Source organism: Chanodichthys erythropterus, chromosome 8 (assembly GCF_024489055.1).
Source record: "Chanodichthys erythropterus isolate Z2021 chromosome 8, ASM2448905v1, whole genome shotgun sequence".
Lineage (NCBI taxonomy): Eukaryota > Metazoa > Chordata > Actinopteri > Cypriniformes > Xenocyprididae > Chanodichthys > Chanodichthys erythropterus.
Genome location: NC_090228.1, coordinates 26,581,351 through 26,600,713, shown reverse-complemented (window position 1 = coordinate 26,600,713; position 19,363 = coordinate 26,581,351). Strand labels below are relative to the sequence as shown.

The following is a 19,363-nucleotide window of genomic DNA, read 5'->3' as shown; positions in this document are numbered from 1 at the left end:
GGAATGTGTATTAGCAGTAGCTCAGGATTAGCTCCCCATAGGTTTTGGGCTTAGGCTGTTTCCTGTAGCTTGGTTCCCTATTAGATCACGAGCTGTTGCCACATGCGGCATGAATGGGTTGGCCCTCTTCGGCCTCCTTTCTAGTCCCGTGTTGGCACGGTGTGTGTCTCTTAGTGTTCCAATTGGGCTGCTGCCTCTTGTCTCTGATTTGGTCGACTCTGTGCCAACAAGTGAACTGACAAGGAAGCTCCTCAGTCTGGTATACCTTACAGTTACTGTAAGCCACCTGTTACTAAGATCGTTGGCCCTCCTTAGGCCTTCCTTTTTAGTTGACTGGTTGGCTCAGTCTGCGAGTGTATATTTACAATGGCCGAACGCCACTTGTCATTAGGATAGTAGGCCCTAGAGACCTCTTTCTTGGCTGACCTGCTGTGCGGGGTGCTTAGAATCTGACCACTTCAGGAGCACGCTTGACCTGAGCGAACAGGCCACTTCAGGCCTGTTTGCGTCAGGAAGCAGCGTTTGTTTATCTCTTCTGAGGAAGTTTTGATGCACTGCTCTTTGGTGGTCTAGATTTGCCAATCAGGCTGCTGCCTCTTGTTCCTGATTTGGTCGGCTCCGAGGAGCTTCCTTTTCAGTTTACTTGTTGGCACAGTCTGGTATACAGCCACCTGTTACTAAGATCGTTGGCCCTCCTTAGGCCTTCCTTTTTTGTTGACTGGTTGGCTCAGTTCGCGACCACTTTAAGAGCACGCCTGACCTGAGCGAACAGGCCACTTCAGACCTGTTTGCAGATGTATACTAAGGTAGGCCTCCTTCTCGGCCTCTGGTGTAGCATTTGGAGTTCAGCTAGAGCACTCTTCTCGCTGTAGGAACGGTGTGGGGTTTGAGTACTCTGAGTGGTTAGCCCCTCAGTAGACTGTAGTGAACCTTACTGAGGTTTGGTTTTCTTACTAGATCGGTGTCACTGAACCTATGAGATATGCTAGTTGAGCTCCAGCCACCTAGATGTCTAAGGTGGATCTTTTTTATGCTCCTCGTAAAGGCCAATGGATTATGCCATATGTTTAAAGGTTTCTAGGCCTTTCTCAACATATGGCATATGTTGATGTGTTTTTTGATCTGAGGATCTTTACACACACCGTTGGCCACGGGTCCGGATGGTATTTAACCTCGTTCGTGTCAGTTAGTATCATTTCTGGTGCCTAATAACACTGCCATGAGCTGATGCCACGCATTTGTCGAGGTGACAGGCCTGTATAGCCCTTCTTTGATGAAGTGTTGGCGTTTGTGGTACTCCTCTTGCTGATAGAGTAAAAGGTGCTTTTACCGAGTACACTGCTCGTTGGTTTGTGTTGGGTAGTGTGTCATGGAAGCGAACAAAGTGTTCTGTCTGCTAAAAAAACAGAACATAACAGATGTTCGGGGTGGCTCCTCTAGGCCACCTTCTGAATATTCTGCTGTTTCATATCCATTTTTGTCATGCTGTAGGCCCATCTTTGGCCTCCATCATTGTTTACCCATTGCATGGTCTACCTGTTAGGCAAGCTTTTTTACTTCCCTTTGGGTTGTGTACGTAATAGTTCTTAGCCCCCTAAGCTGATCATGGTGGTTGGCTCTGTTCAGGCCTCCTCCTGAGTTTCAGCCCTTAGGCTGGCTTGTGCTCCCCTGAGGAATCAGGTGTTTAGCGCACAGCCTCCTTAGTGCGTTAATCAGGCACTAAGTAGATCCTAGGTGAGCGGAATACACTTCCCTCGATATGAGGGTTCATAGCACTCAAGCTGAGTTCTGCTCTCCGGGATGCCCGTCTCTACGCACGGGTTTGAGTTGCTCCTACCCTACTGCAGTCACTCTTACCCGTTCCCTTCTGTGAAGGATGCATTTCCGAGATTCTGTGTTCAGACAGGGATTGGCTAGACTTAGCATGTCTTATGATAAGACCAGGTCAGCCTCCCTGGTGGCATTGAGGGTGACGCTGTCCCCTCTAGTGGCTGGTCGGGGTCCCCTTCGGCTCCCTGCCCTCATTCCCTAGAAGAGACCACTCTGTCTGCGGAAGAGTTGGTCTCAGAAGCTCTTAGCGGCCTTATCAGGCCTTCTCTCCTGTGAGGAAGGCCTCTTATAGGCTTAGCTTGGGCTGTTGGCCTTAGGGAATGCTGTCACTGACAGTCTGGTGTGACCCGAGGGGGAGTTGCTACAGTTTCTATTAGAACTGTGCGGACATTTGTCTCAGCCATTCTTTGGCATGCACTCCCCTAAGCATGGAGGCGTGGGTATATCGTTCCCCATTGCGTCATCGAACGCAGAGTAGAAGTTCCCTTCGAAAGAGAACGTCTCAGGTTACGTATGTAACCATAGTTCCCTGAGAACAGGGAACGAGACTCTGTGTTTCTTTACCATGCTTGGGGCTGCCTGTGGAACAGTCCCTCAAAGACGATGAATACTGACTGCTTCCATAGGCGCACCTTTATACTTCCGGGTCGCGCCATGTGACTGTCGCCGACCAATAGGATTGGAGTTTTTGGTAGTGAGGTTTCGAAACACCGGGTCACGTGGACGTTCCCCCATTGCGTCATCGAACGCAGAGTCTCATTCCCTGTTCTCAGGGAACTATGGTTACATACGTAACCTGAGACGGTTTCATTATTACCGAGGTAACAACATGTAGTTTGCTAGGTGGTATGGGGGCATGGTGCCCCGAGAAAATGTAGATTTCATTTTCATTTTAAGACGTTTCATGGCCAACAAATTGGATAACAATAGCTTTAAAACCATGTCAACAAATACATGCATGCACAGTTTTGAGGCAGCTTTTATTTATTTATTTATTTATTTATTTGATAGGGACAGTGTGTGTTAATGGACAGACATGATTATACATGAATGTAAACACACCGGATTGTAGCCAAAGGCTAATTTCCATCCGTGGCTAGGGTCACAAAGGGTCAATACATGGACAAATACATTTCATAAAAAAAAAAAAAAAAAAAAAAAAAAAAAAATTTAATAGAGAATGTGCACTTGTGACAATTTAAGTAAGTTGTCACACTAGATTATCTAAAAATAAGAACACAACTACTTAATTGTTTTTATTGATTTTAATTTTTAAATTCAAACCAGAACTGGAAATATAAACAATCATGCCTAGAGAATTTGGAAAAACAATTATTTAAATCCAAACAATACACATTTCAATCAAAACACATTAAGTGGCAAGACCACTGTACTTTGAACTTTAAACTCCAACTTTCTCTGGCTTGCACATAGATCCATGATAACTGAATGGAATACTGCAGATAACTTGCTTAACTTAACATGTTTAATCTCTGAACATAACTGACTTAACATGTTGAACCTCTTTTTTGAGCATGTTCTATGTGTTTATTTGTACTGGGGCAAGTTGTCACATGTGACGACTTGCCCCAAAGTCACTGAGACAACTTGCCCCAAACTGACATGTGTGCTAATGTTGGCTAAATCTCAAGGTTAGTTCAACATAGAACATAGACAACTTACCCCGCTCTCCCCTATCCTCACTCAAAGCCTTTGATGGCTTCATTCCTTCATCAGTCTCTCTCCACCGGATAAACACGTGATCATCTGTCCCTCTAACATCCAGACAAGATTCAAGTTTCCTCTGAGATTTATGTGCTCAAATCTACATTTACATTGATGATGTAACTCACTTTTTACCCAATACAAATGTTCCTTAATTTATCAACAGTACTAACGGACATATAAAATAGATAACTTATGTCTAGTTACTGTAGATTTTCTGTCTTGTAGATTTATTTACATTCATGTAATGTAAACAATGTTCTACATAATAGAACACATTCTGATCAGATGTCTATTTCATGTTGTGATGTGCTCATCCTCTGCAATACTTATAGAAATTTTTCTGTCAGATGTTAAATAAACATTTAGTAAGTGACTTTATGATGTATATGGTTTAGAATATGTAAATCCACTTACGTGTGCTTACTGAAGCTCTCCTGTTAGCTGTACACAATAAAACATGTTTTTACAGTAAAATCACAACTATACTGTACTGTCTGGCATCTTTACACCTCCAACAGTTTACAGTAGTTCAACAAATGTGATTTTAACACAAGAAACCGTGTTTACTCATATTTAAAAACACCCGCGTATCTCCTCCGAGTTTGATTATGACGCATCCTTTCCCGTGGCCTCCTGGGAATGCTGAGATAAAAAAAGTATCTGACGATAAGTGCTTCAGAATCTGTGCGGGAGCAGTAGGCCATCTGGAAACTTCTTGCCTACTCTTTACTGAGGTTTTGGACATACTACTCCTTTCACAAATCTCGTGAGAATTAGATCATCACCCAGCTAATTCTCGCCTGCTCTTTTATGATTGGAACATACTATTCGTTTGCCTACTGCTTTTTGCCTATTATATAGTAGGGAAGTATGCGGTTCCGAACGCAGCCGATGTCTTTACTATATGTTACTATATTTCTGTACTTCCACTTTAAAGGGAATAAAATGCACCCATTTTGGGATTTTCCTGTAGGCAGCCATTTTAAACAGAAAGTGATGTAGCAATGGTAGTGGCAAGGGAGATATTTTTTTATCTGCACTACACTATACTGCTTACTTTGCAATCAGTTTTGTTTTTAGGTTTTCACTTTTTTGTTACAATAAATTTCATATCTTGCTCAAACAGGTTTTATGGAAGTGGCTTTAGATCAAAGGAAGCCGTTACACACGCCCTCCTCATTAGCATACAGACAAAGAAATGTATAAATAAATAAATACATGTAGAAATAAATAAATGTAGACATAAACACATATATACATAATGTGGAAAAAATAAAATTATGTACCAAATATTAAAAAAGGTGCTCTACCAATAAAAGAGGAGGTTTCTTTTGAGCTGTCAATTGAGCTGAACAAAGGTGATCCCTCACTCTTACAGAGCTCAAACTTCATTAATTAAAAGACACGACATTTCGGCCGTCATCAGATAACAAGAGGAACAATCTCACACAGCTATGTTCACTCTAACCACCAATAGGTTTGTGGCTCCACTCACTGAGAGGTAGTTTCCTAGTAAGATTAGGGGAGAGAGAGGCAAGGAAGTAGTTCAATTAATCAAACTTTAAAGAAAACATAGAAGTCAATGGAACAAACTATAAATCAGTTTTCAAAAAAACTAATTCCATAACAAATATTAAAAAGAAAATAGAAGCTAAATGGAACAAGCTATGAATCAGTTTTCAGGTTACATATACATAGACAAAAAAACAATAAAAACAAGTACAAGCTTCACATTAGTATTCATATAAAGAAATAATAAAAAAAAAAAAAAAAACACAATAAAATAAACTATAATCAATTTCCTGATTCAAACCTTTGGGAAACAATGTATTCAAAGTAAAAATCTAAAAGTTTCTCTAGATTTGCGCTTCACATCAATATCTCTCCCTCGACCTGCCAAAGTAAAAAAACTCACAAACAGAATGAGAATGCTGTCTAAAATATGCGACAGGGTTGCTGTCATCCTCATGTCTGATGGCACTATGATGTTCGCAGATACAGGTTCTCAATTCTCTTGATGTTTCACCAACATACAACATTCCACATGGACAGCATATAGCATAAATAAGGTTACATGAATTGCACGTGATGACACTTTTTATACATATATTTTTACATGTTCTAGGATGTGGAAAACATTTCAACCTGACAGAAGTTCAGCTGTAGTATTAGTGTAATGAAGAGAAAATAAGAGACTATAACATCTCACTGGCTACGTTTACATGCACCCAAATAATCCACTTGTAATCAGATTGACGGCTCAATCGGATTGAAAAACGTTCATGTAAACACCTAAATCGATCCGATTGAGCTCGATCCGAATGAAATTTCGATCGGATTGGAAGGGGTGGTTTATTCCTTTTCTAATCCGATCCAACAGCAAAAAATGACCATGTAAACGCTTGAATCTGACTACTTTCTCAATCGTATTCAGAAGTCTCTGGGGCACATGCGCAGTGCAGTGTTGACACGCATTATGCTGTGCGCAAGTTCACGTTCATTTCTTTAGTTGTAAAGATGTATCCCTTCGTCACAATATTGGAAATCTTTCCATTTTAAAACAAGAAGGGGAGCCAATGGATATCACACAATAGTTATGCCGGTGAAAAAGTCTCAACCTCGGTCAGTATTCAAAGTGAAAGTAAAAAGTGACGGAGCTGTCTGACGCTGCATTAACGGAGCATATTCTCTCAGAGACGAATTTCAGCATAAAATGCTGAAAACGGTAACTGTCTTATTTCATTATTTTTCTTGTGTCCGTACATATGGCTTGTGAAACAAATGAGAATAATAGTATTTCGTGTTAAACAGGTAAGTCGGTGCTTGAAGTAAAGCTGCGCTAATTTTGATTGATGATTGCAGTGTTAGGAAATATTATAGCCTACACTCTTAATAATTTTAATTAGTTATAGGCCTATAATTCATTGTATAATATATCTAAAAAAAATTTAAAACATTTTCAAAGATAGCTAATAGCCTAATCTTTTATTATCCTCACAGCACGTAGTATAATATTAATTTAATAATACAAAAAACTGAACCTAATAGTAATAATAATAGACTAGAATGTAGCAGGCCTAGGCCTACATTAATTGGAAATACCAAATCCTCTTAATATTGCCAAGATTTGATGCCTTTGACATCATCTCTGGTTATCGTCGATACATGATCATCGTCTGTTAACATAACCTGGGTTACCGCAAGCGTGATTGATATGACGTCACACACGCAGAGCGCGTGCGCAAAAGTTTTGATCGGAATGTATATAAAACGCATATAAACGGATATTTGAATCAGATTACAATGTTTAGAGTACATGTAAACAGATCTGCAATCAGACTCAATTCATTCGGATTGACGAAATTTGGTGCATGTAAACGTAGCCACTGTTACTGATTTATCATGAGCTCAAAGCATTATGGGTAGAATCTCTCTACAGTCTATTCTGATTCATCAACACAGTTTCACTGATGATCCAGTATAAAGCCTAAACCCAGGATAGAGCGGTTGAGTGAATGTGGTCTGGACTGTGTGGATGAGGATCATTGTGTCTCCAGAGATGCTGTAGAAGGACAGAGTTCCTGCACTGTGATCCACATACACTCCTATTCTCCTGCTGATGGACTTTACTGGGAGATTAGAGACTATGTTATTGTGTCTGAATGAGGAACTGGAGGGAGAGCAGAACAAACTCCAGGACTGATCATTAGATCCAAACCAACACTCTTTTCCCTGTCCCTTCCTGCTGATGCTCTTATATGACACTGATATACGCACATGTTCACCACTCCACTCAATCTCCCAGTAACAGCGTCGATCACACACACTCTCTCTACACAACACCTGCCACACAACATCAAATCTGTCTGGATGATCAGGATACGACTGCTCTGTGTCAGTGCCAGTAATCACTCTGTTCCTCTCAGACAGATGGATGTGTTCATTCACTGTGTTCAGATCCAGATTGAACTGATGGGAATCTGATGGAGATAAAACACATCACAATCAGAAATAATGAATCTGTTGGATATCCCGTAATATTCCATCATTATCATTATCCAGCATTTTCTAAATGCCTTCCCTGAGTATACATGTTGTTTATTATTCTATGTTTATTATAATTAGTCCTATTATTATATTTACACCCTTCAAATGTTTGGGGTCAGTACGATTCTTTTTAAAAGAAACTGATACTTTAATTCAGTGAGGATTCTTTAAGTTGATTTAACAATAAGTGTAACTAGATGACAAACTTTTAGTTGCCTTGAAAGTTTTGGCTTGAAAAATTTGTTTTAGTTTTGTAGTTTTAAAAGCCAGAGCATTCTGGGTGGTTGCTAGGGTGTTCCTATGCAGTTTCTAAGGTACTCGGTGTAGTTGCTGGGTGTTGCTATGTGGTTGCTAGGATATTCTGGATGGTTGCTAAGGTGTTGCTATGTGGTTACTAGGATACTCAGAATGGTTGCTAAGGTGTTGCTATGGGGTTGCTATGCATTTTCTAAGGTACTCAGTGGTACTCAGTGGGCCTTTCAAATTTCAGTTGCTAGGTGTTTCTATGCGGTTGCTAGGATATTCTGGATGGTTGCTAAGGTGCTTCTGTTTGGTTGCTAGGGTACTCGGGGTGAATGCTAGGTTATTGCTATGTGGTTGCTAGGATACTCAGAATGGTTGCAACAGTGTTGCTATGCGGTTGCTAGGGCATTCTGGGTGGTTGCTAGGATGTTTCTATGCGTTGCTAGGATATTCTTGGTGGTTGCTTAGGTGCTGCTATGTGGTTGCTATGTGGATGCTAGGGCATTCTGGGTGGTTACTAGGGTGTTACTATGTGGTTGCTAAGGTTCTCGGGGCGGTTGGTAGGATGTTGCTGTGTGCTAATACTATCATCACTTTGTTAGCATGTTTTAAAGGAGACATATCATGAAAATCAGACTTTTTCTGTGTTTAAGTGCTATAATCGGGTCCCCAGAGTATCTACCAAACCAGAAAACGTGAAAAAGAACAACCCAGTAACTTTGGTTTGGTAACCCTTTCTCTGCAAGCATATGAAAAATCGAGCCGTTCAGATTTCACTTCTCTTGCGACGTAGGAACGGGATCTTATTAAGATATTACCGGCCCTTAATCTGTATGTTTCCACCCACAGCGCCGTCATTTCGTTTTTGCAAGTGACAACGGTGTACCAGTATCACTGGTCCTGGAGTGTTTCTTGCTGTATTCACAGAGACCAGAGTCATGTTGTTATTTTTATTCTTAACCCGAAAACACTTGCAGTCTTTAGCCACGTTAGCCGTGCAGCACGCTATCAAACTCATTCAGAATCGAATGTTAGCAAACATCCTGTTTTGGATTTGGATTTTGATGTTGATATTGCTATTTACCTGTTTCAGTGTTGTTATTTGCTTGCTTTTAAGTTAAGGCCATATATGCTTAAATGCTTGAATGACTATGAAATTAAGGAACTGCAATAATTCCCTTGTTTGTTATAAGATAAGATGACTAAGCAACAGTTAGGTTTTTGAGTTTGATGATTGTAACCAACCACAAAGGTTAACAAAAAGGATGAAGAGAGCATGTTGCAACCTCAAGAAGAGGTGAGTCAGATGAAGACTTCAGTGAAGAAGAGGAAGAGTGCTAGAAGAAGACAACAGCGTAGGCGACAAAGGAAAGACATCAGTCATAGCAAGCAGGAGATACAGAGACTGATATGCCTACAGCAGGAAGACTGGATCATAGACATTGATCAATTGATGAGTAATATGAAGTTGGAATGTCCCAAAAATTAGTATAAAAATCTGAGGAGTAAAAGGACTCCTCAGATACTGCCTGCATTAAGCGTAGAAGGACACCTGATACCCTTAACAGAATCTCCAATATTTCTGGGTAAAGCTAGGATATAGACCTTTTTAGTTTAAGCTGATTTAGGTTTTATTTTGTTTTATTTTGATTAACTGCTTTGTATTGTAACCAATAAGAGATATTTTATTGTTATGTTTGCCTTCCGTGAGACTTTACTCAGTTACAAACTGAGCCTCAATAAAGAACAACCACAAGGTAGTCTTCTACATCATTCCTGAAGGACTTCAACCTGCCGGCGGGTGAGTATCTTATAGATTTGACTTTCCTTACCCTACCGGAATAATCCTAGGGTTAAAAGGTGTACTATAAATGGTCACACTGACTAACAATCCACAAAACACATACCATACATACATGATCTGATATGCTGCATCGAACAGTTTGTAATGATCCATTTCACGAGTTCACACTTACAAATAAGTCAGGTAAATTAATTGGTAAACGTATTTGGCGTGCTGTCCGGGGAGAGGGCTCCGAGCTCGGTAATCGGCCCGAACACAGAGTCCCCCCCCCCTTTTAGATTATATGAAGTAATCCAGAGAGTGTGAGGAGACGGGGTGGTGGAGGGATTCTGGAAACTGTCGAGGATCCTTGGGTGAGTTTGACTGTGATTATATACAGGCCTGAACTCATGCAGATTGGGTAGATACGTTGATTACATATTGTTGACAGCTGGTTGAGATGACGTAATGATCAAGATGATGTAATGATTGGGTATCTTATTTGACTTGTTCCTCCTGAACTACGTTTATAAAACATCATTTTGAGAGTTATATTTGCTGTGTGAGCTTCTTCTGTATTGTTTATGCCTCAGTGTTTTGGAATCACGAGCTTGGGGCAGAGAGTACAAGCTCATTTGCATTTAAAGTTACACACCCTAAATCAGCACTTTTTTTCTCCCACCCAAAACAGGCAGTTAAATCATGGTATAATAAAAAAAATCCATGGGGAGCTGAAACTTCACAGACACATTCTGAGGACACCAGAGACTTATATTACATCATGTAAAAGGGCACATTGTTAGCATATTCAAGGCTAGCTGCTAGACTTTGCTAGTTATGATTAGATAGATAGATAGATAGAATGGAAGCTTAATTGAGCCTAATGAGTCTCTCCAACTGTCAAAATTTGAACTGGCTCATTTGAACATTCTGTCCATGTAAGTCTATGGGATTTTTCCGAGATTTGATCAGCAGTTTTAGGAAAACTGTAAGTAAGATCAGTTTGAAAAGATATAGCTGCTCGAGTCAGAACAGTCTGAAGATCTAGTCTGAGTTTGGTGAATGTAGCTTGAAAGCGATAAAAAACATCAGAATCAGGAGTTATGAATCTGATCTTTTAATGTATCTGAACTCTTCATGTTCAATATATCAGCAGTGTCTCAGTACAGCTAAAGGCAGGCTCACACTACAGGGCTTTTGGCTGGATTTTGCTGTTGCAGATAGATTTCCAATGTTTGCAACAAAACCCCCATAACGCCACCAAATTAGTGCTTGTTGTGGTCGCAAACATGAGTAGGTCAGTGACGTAATCTGGGTTTGTCTCCAGCAGTTGCAGATGCTGCAATATTTTCAAACCTGGTTGATATTATCCCCACTTGTTCTTGTAGTGTGAGCGATGAAACAAAATAATAAACTGCTCATGTACCTTAGTGTACTTACATGATAGCAAGGTGACAATTTGATAATTGTTTTATACTAATAAACTAACAATAAATATATTTTTTTTAAATCTAAATAAGTGGTCTTCAACATTGACATTTTGTTTACTATCAGTTTTCTGCTGAACAGACATGGACAGCCCACATGTATTTCTGCCCATTTCCCCCCTTTTTTGTTGCATCCTTTTTTCTGTACATATGACTTGGACAGCAAACATGAGTGGCTCTAATTAGTCTCCCATGAATTCATGAGAGAAAACGTTTTTTCTTTGTTGATTGGCCACTTGGCCAAAAATCTTGTAGTTTGTGCACCTTATCGTGTTGTGTTGTGTAGTAAGAGCACTGTTAAGACAAGAAGATGACAAAGGAAACTTGTTGTGTAGTGTAAGCACCATGACGATTCATGTAGTCTGATAGTCCTGTAGTGTGAGCTTGTCTTTACCAGATATCCTGTGCAAATCATAATTTACATGATCAACTATAAAACTCTTCTGTCATGTTTCTTTCTCCTTCTACAGGAAGAACATGAACACACTCAGTGAGTTTCTCTGCTTGTTTTCTTAGTGACTTACATTGTAGGAAGTTGTTCCTGGTCTTGGGAACAATGTTGGTGAAAGTGACTGTGGAAATCAACAGACATGAAGAGTGTGATTATCATGTCAAGAGAAAATGATCCCTGCATCCATTCCTAAGACATTTTTAATATAATCTTCTACATGATATGAGATGATGGAGGATCATTTCTGAGAGCAGATGAATCTCCAGGACTTTACCTCTGTCAGAGATCTTCTTGAGCTCCTCTCTGCAGAAATCCTCCAGTTTGTCTCTCAGCTGACGGACAGATTCTCTCACAACATCAAAAGAGGAGAGAGAACTGATGGGATTGTCATTTACATCTGTAGATTCAGGAGGAGCTGAGAGAGACTGGAAACTCTACAGAAAACAGAAATCAAAGCTCATCACCTCCACACTTCAGCCAATAACCTGCACTACTGTCAGATTTGAGCAGCTCTTGTTGATCTTTAGCAACTCTCCTCAATCCAGCACTTTCACAGCATCAGATTCATTCTTCTCATATTCATTATATCATGTTACAGCTATAAGTTCTAGCATTTGACACTTACACCATATGTGAACTTTCTAGGAAAACACTTGGATGATCAAATATCTGTCAATAACATAAATGAAACAGATCAAGAGCATCAATGGAGTCACATGACAGCACTGAGTAGATTTGATCAGGAAAAGCAGTTCAAAGGCAATGAGTAGATTGACGATTGTTTATAACTTTTGAGCAGTTAGTGGCTCTGAAATTCACAAGGACACTTAGGGCACGATCCCAAGGTCAGGTTTTGTTGTTTAAAGACAGCCTCACTTCCTGTTTGAGGACTTTACTGTCAAATTCTTTAATGTGTTAATGAAAATTATTTAAAAATATTTGAGTAGGTTTGAAGATTATCTGATTTTGGTAAAACATTACTCAAAATTTGTAGTCAAAGATTGAGATGATGGGAAATCTAGCTGGGTGAAACTGGTACCATTAAGTTCATGGATTTCACATTGTTATAAAAAAAAAAGTTTAAATATTAATGAAGTTTTGAGCTGTTGCTGTCTGTAAGCTCAATATATCTTTCAGAAAAAAATGTTTCCTAAGAGATTTCCAGAGCTGAACTGCATTTGTAAGTGAGTCTCTTTCAAAAGAAGAAGATCAGATGAGAGTCTGACTGATGATTATATAATAACCGAACACACAGATCAACACTTCAGTCAACGGCTCATTCTGCTCTCATGAAATGTTTCTCTGTGAGTCTCTTGCTCAAGTCCACTATGATCCTGTTCTTCTAGATCTGTTACCTGCAGGAAATGGATGTGATCCTGTGTGTGTGAAAGCTGCTCCAGCTCAGCGTCTCTCCTCCTCAGATCATTGATCTCCTGCTCCAGACGCTCCAGTCGTTCTTCAGCTCGACTCACTGCAGTCTTTTCCTGATCTCTGATCCGCTGTGTGGCCTCAGAGCGGCTTCTCTCAATGGAGCGGATGAGCTCAGTGAAGATCCTCTCACTGTCCTCCACTGCTGTCTGTGCAGAGCGCTGTTAGGACACACATCACAATCACACAGTGTCTTCAGTGAGTCCTGACTGAGACTTCTCAAACTTCTCTTCTTCTCCAGACTCACCTTATGAGACTCCACAGCCTCTCTCAGCTGCTGAAGATCTTTCTCTCTCTGCTGGATCCTCTGCTGGAACGACCTCTGCATCTTCTTCAGCTGGAGCTAAAGGACAAACCAATAACAGGAGAAACATCACATGAATCATCAGATAAACAGATATGAATCCAATATCTCTTACAAACACTAGTGAAATGAAAAACATTGATCAACTTTAAATTCATTCATACGCAATACTGAAATGAGAAGATTTCAGTAGCCTAGTTAATGAGAGCTAATTTCACTTGAAAAGGAAACTGCACCCGCACTTCTGTTAGCGCGTCTCACAAACTCTTAGGTAATGGTGGTTAGTTGTGAGGCGTTGTATAGGAAGCGAAATACCCAAAGTGGGATGAAGCGGCGCGGTGTTACAGAGCTTGTACCGTGCTGACGTGTCATCGTACCATCTCGACATTGCAAGGAGAACATGTTTGCTAGTGCGCAGTGTCACAGAACGGACTCTGCGACGCATCTCACCAGCGTGCCGCTTACCGTATTACTTAATTCATTACTGCTCCGCAGAAGTTCAGGTGTTTTTCCCGCACATAATGAAGATCAGCATGAAGTTATACATATATTTTACTTATTATCTTTCATGTTAGTACTGTCACAGTCACCGCCTTGTCCACATATCACTCACCATGGACACTGATTACCTTCCCAGCTGTTTGTCATTTTTTTATTGTGTATTTAAGTTACTGCTTGTGTTCAGTTCAGTGTCCGGTATTGTTTATGTCAACTGTGTTTGCTGTTACCCGTTCTTCCAGTTTATGAGATGAAACTTTGTTGTGTTGTATCTTATGCTTCCGTCATCCTTGGAGCACCCTGACAAGTACATTAGTAGCGTTTGACAGGCTACTTTGAAGAATTGCATGCATATAAAAAATGGACGTGCTGCTCAAGGTGATTACAGTATTGTAAATCACTAAAGTTTCTGCTTTGAACAGCTCTTTATATGACTATATAGGCAACATGAAATTCTTCAAAGTCTTTTTCAGTACTGCATATGAATGAATTATCTAAGGTCAGTGTTTTTCTTTTCACTAGTGTTTATAAGAGGCTTTTCAATAATTATGGCCTAACGGCCTCTCATACTAAAAGGTCAATTTCATCCAGTTTCTCTAAGTAGAATGATAATAATCTGTTATTTAAACGGTGATTAAATTATATATTGAAGGCGATGAAAGAACGCTCCCTTTACAATCGCTGGAGCTGTCAATCAAACTGCGTGAGTGTGGCGAGGGGGGCGTGGTTCAGCGAGGTCTGCAGCGGGAGAGAGCATCGGGAGATCTTTGGTGAGTGAGCGGGTTAAATGGACAAACGGCAAGCCATCGCTTTGCATTAGTCATTGTGGATTATGCAACGCGATATCCTGAAGCAGTGCCGCTCCGCAACATTTCCGCTAAGAGTGTTGCGGATGCACTGTTTAGTTTAATCTCCCGAGTGGGGATTCCGAAAGAAATCCTCACTGATCAAGGCACGGCGTTTATGTCACGCACGTTACGCGAACTTTACGAATTGTTGGGCATTAAATCCGTTCGTACCAGCGTCTTTCACCCACAAACGGACGGGCTGGTCGAACGGTTTAATCGCACGCTTAAATCCATGATTCGTAAATTCGTTCAAGAGGACGCCAAAAATTGGGATAAGTAGCTGGAACCTCTGTTATTTGCAGTGCGAGAGGTCCCGCAAGCCTCCACGGGGTTTTCCCCCTTCGAGCTTCTCTTTGGATGCCAGCCCCGTGGGGTATTAGATGTCCTAAGAGAGACTTGGGAGGACGGACCATCTCAGGCCAAAAATGAAATTCAGTATGTGCTGGACTTGAGAACAAAACTCCACACGTTGGGGCGGCTGTCTATGGAGAATTTGTTACAAGCCCAGCACAGACAGAGCCAGCTGTATGACAGAGGAACTAACTTACGCAAATTTTCACCGGGAGATAAAGTACTTGTATTGCTTCCCACTTCAAGCTCGAAATTACTTGAAAAGTGGCCAGGACCATTTGTGGTTACACGGCAAGTCGGCGAGCTCGATTATGAGGTTGTGCGTTCCGATAGGAGGAGAGCATGTCAGATTTACCACCTCAGTCTCCTTAAAAAATGGAATGAGGTGGAATCAGTGAAGCTGGCGACGGTGATTAGCGGGGAGGATGATCTCGGGCCAGAGGCGAATGTCAAAAAACAATCCTTCGCTCTGGCTTCAGGGGGAGATCACCTCTCACCCTCCCAGCTCACTCATTTATCCAAGTTACAAGCAGAATTTGCAGACGTGTTTTCTCCCCTACCGGGCCGTACAAACCTCATTCAGCACCACATCGAGACAGAGCCGGGCGTGGTGGTTCGCAGCCGGCCGTATAGATTGCCTGAACACAATAAAAATGTAGTTCAGGCAGAATTAGAGGCTATGCTTGAAATGGGAGTAATAGAAGAGTCCAGCAGTAACTGGGCGAGCCCGATAGTTTTGGTTCCCAAGACGGACGGCTCAGTTCGGTTCTGTGTGGACTACCGCAAGGTGAACGCAGTGTCGAAATTTGACGTGTATCCAATGCCTCGGGTGGACGAGTTGCTTGACCGGCTAGGTACGGCTCGATTTTATTCCACACTGGACTTAATGAAAGGGTACTGGCAGATCCCCTTGTCGCCATTATCCAAAGAAAAGACAGCTTTCACGACGCTGTTTGGATTGCACCAATTCGTTTTCCTCCCAGGGTAGGAAAAATGCCTTTTATTTATAAATTATGACATTTTTTGATGTAAAAATTATACTAACATTATAAGTGCACCCCAGGAAATATTATAAATCAATGCAGCTCATGACCACTTTAAATGTATTCTAGTAAATGATCATAATGGGACCTCTTTAAGTTCATACCTGTTTCTCTTTCCTCTGTGCTGCAGCTGATACAGTGTCGTGGTTTTTATGTTCATCCATCGTACACAGCACACATATAACCTTCTGATCAGTGCGGCAGAAAACCTCAAGGATCTTGTCATGTGTTTGGCAGATCATCTCCTGCAGTCGTCCAGTGGCTTCAGTCAGATTGTGTCTCTTTCCTTTAAAGAAACTCTCATGTTGTTCAAGGTGATTCTGACAGTAAGAGTTCAGACACACCAGACAGGACTTGACAGCTTTGTGTTTTCTTCCAGGACAGACGTCACACTGCACATCTCCAGCTCCAGCGTAACAGTCAGCAGGAAGATTAATCTTCTTCAGTTTCTCCACCACTTCAGCCAGAATGGTGTTTTTAGCTAAAGCAGGTCTTGGACTGAAGGTCTCTCTGCACTGAGGGCAGCTGTAGACTCTCGTCTGATCCTCCTGATCCCAGCAGTCTGTAATACAGCTCTTACAGTAACTGTGTCCACAGGGAATAGCCACTGGATCCTTCAGGAGATCCAGACACACTGGACATAGGAACTGATCCTGAGAAAATCTGGCTTCTGCCATTTTACTGCATGAATACAAAGACACAAACACACAACAGCTCAACTAAACTTCAGTTTCTCTTTCCCTGAAGTCATGTGATTCCTGTTTCCTGGTTCTGTGTTTGAGTGACGTGTGCAAATCAGGTGTGTCTGTATAGCAGTGTGACAAGGCATGATGATAACAGTCAATGGTGTCAAAAAGTGCCAAAGTGTTTATTGGACAGTCTTTTGTGATCCAGTAGTTTCAAAACTGTGCACAAAATATTTACAAAGTGAGAAAAAAAAAAAAAATTATATATATATATATATATATATATATATATATATATATATATATATATATATATATATATATATAATGTAATCCCTCTCCCAGGTCCTACTCTCCCCATGGGCCTCGAACCTAGGTCTCGCCGTGAGAGTCGGACGCACAAGGAGGCTAAAGGCTGCAACTACTAGCTGGCCAGTTATATATAATTTTACTTTTTATATATATATTATTTTACTTTTTTTTAATTTATTATACAGCTATGTAAATGGATTAAGCCATGTTAACTCAACAGGTAATTATGGCCACAACACCGTCTACATTAGGTAAATATTGAGCAGAATACACCATCAGATCAATGTTCTTCATGTAAAACAGAAGTGGGAGTAAGTCATAATTTTGTAAGTCACAAGCAGCTCTCGAGTTTTTGCATTCAAGTCCAAGTCAAGTTGCAAGTTCCTCAAGTTTTATTGTTGAGTTGTGAGAATTGTTGTTATATCTAATGGTGTGGTTACACTAGACTTTGAACTTGCAAAATATTTATGGCCACTACTGAGAATATAGGCGGGAGCAGGATATAACATCACACGCCAAGGATTTCTGTTAGTTAATACAACATGGATTCTGATGTGCTTGTACTGTGACTGTTGTGACGGCGATATAAGCTTCTGGAAAGGAGAAGGCTGTGGGTTCACCGTACACTACAGGGCGTCAGGGCAAAAAATCTGCATTTGAACACAGAGAGAACTGCAGCGGAGCATCAGCCATTACGTGCGTTCTGTGCCTGCCTGGGTGTAAAGAGATATCTGCCTATTTCTGCAAATATAGAAAGGGAAACTGACACTGCAAACTGCAGATAACAAACAGTAAACAAAGCAGCAGTTTTTTTTATTCATTCACATTAGGAGAACCGATACTAGAAATGTCTATCAATTTTATTTAGTTATTTTTAGACAAAATAATTACAAAATTGTTAACTCTATTGTTGACTCAATCTTCCAATTGTTAAAAATGTACAAGTGAATTCATTAGGTAACTTATCACATACCATTAATGCTGCAATTTTTGTTTACAGTGGTCTGAGAGGCAGACCCTGATGGATTTACAACATACAAGATCATCTGCATCTTCTGAAATACATGAAAGTGGCTGTTGAACTAGGAGATGAATAGTGTAAATTGAGAGAATAGAGTTTTCCGTGAATAAAACCTCCCATTATATTTGAAAGGTTATCTTTGCCAATGTTATATACATAAATGTGCAGTTACAAACTGTATGGTTTTCCTAGTATTTATGCTACTTTTCGTTCCTGATTGTTATTTTAAAAAAGAGTCAAATTTGTCATTTGGCCTAATGTAGGCCTTAGGTGGGTGATCTCTACCCAGTCTCCTACTTGGAGCTCACCCAACACCTCTTCTCTCCATAACGGCACATCATGTAGTGTGGATCCACATCAGAGTCACAGGTCCAGGATGGGAACATAGGATTGAGACGTCCAGACCACTTACACCTGGAAAATTCATGATAAGACTGAACATAAGAGCTTTCTCTAAAACAGATACCATACAATAAAACAATATACCAACAAATCTGGAGAAGAGATCATGAAGCTGTGGCGTGGGAGGCCATTTGCCTAAACTTCTCTGCTCACCTCTTATGCTGCGTCCCAATTCGCCTACTTATACTACGCCCTAAAATTATGTACTCTTTCTGTGAACAAAAAGTACTTACTTTTGAGTGTGTAGCAAAAGAGTAGACAAGCTTTGGGACATACTAACACGTCATACAATTGCGTCTTTTCTCTCTGTCGCATCCTGTCACCGTAAACTGGCCTGTCAATCATCTTACACCCTCCACATTTCATTTAACTAATTTCCTACCGTATCGGAGAGAAATGCAGCACGTTGATCTGCAGTCGCGAGTCTTTCATGTGGAGAACTCTCCTCATATTAATGCATAATGATGCATTTAAAAGTTAATGGCCAATCAGATCTTTATAAAAGTCCATATTGGTATTTGCAGATGAAAAATAACACGGGTAACATTAAATACATATTTTCTATCAGGTTGAACTGATTATTAGTCACTCAAACCTCTCAGCGTCGATCGCGCGTATCCGCCATGTTTTGTAGTTTTTTAACACTTTTTACTCGTGTTTATAGTTCTAAACTGAATCCTCATCCAAAGCGCAATGGGTTGTGGGCAATATTAGCCTTTATAGTGTGTGCACGGATCAAAAACTTTGAATATCTACCGGAAATAGTAGACTTTTGGCGTACTCTTTTCAACATACTATGCTTTGGGACACACATATTTTAATCTCACATACTATTTAGGATAGATAGTATGGACATTGGGATGCAGGGCTACTTTTCCCTCTCCTTCTCCATCAAGCTCAG

General features: G+C 40.6%; 1 protein-coding gene across 1 annotated transcript; it reads right to left on the bottom strand.

Annotated features, from left to right (window-relative positions):
* Positions 1 to 4,928: 4,928 nt before the first annotated feature.
* On the bottom strand, positions 4,929 to 16,718 carry LOC137024657 (tripartite motif-containing protein 16-like). Its single transcript, XM_067392448.1, has 6 exons — positions 16,146 to 16,718; positions 13,245 to 13,340; positions 12,925 to 13,158; positions 11,844 to 12,003; positions 11,643 to 11,690; positions 4,929 to 7,538 (listed from the first exon to the last, which is right to left on the bottom strand). Exons 1-6 carry the CDS (start codon positions 16,716 to 16,718, stop codon positions 7,012 to 7,014), a joined length of 1,638 nt encoding a protein of 545 aa, XP_067248549.1. The 3' UTR covers positions 4,929 to 7,011.
* Between the last annotated feature and the right edge of the window lie 2,645 nt (positions 16,719 to 19,363).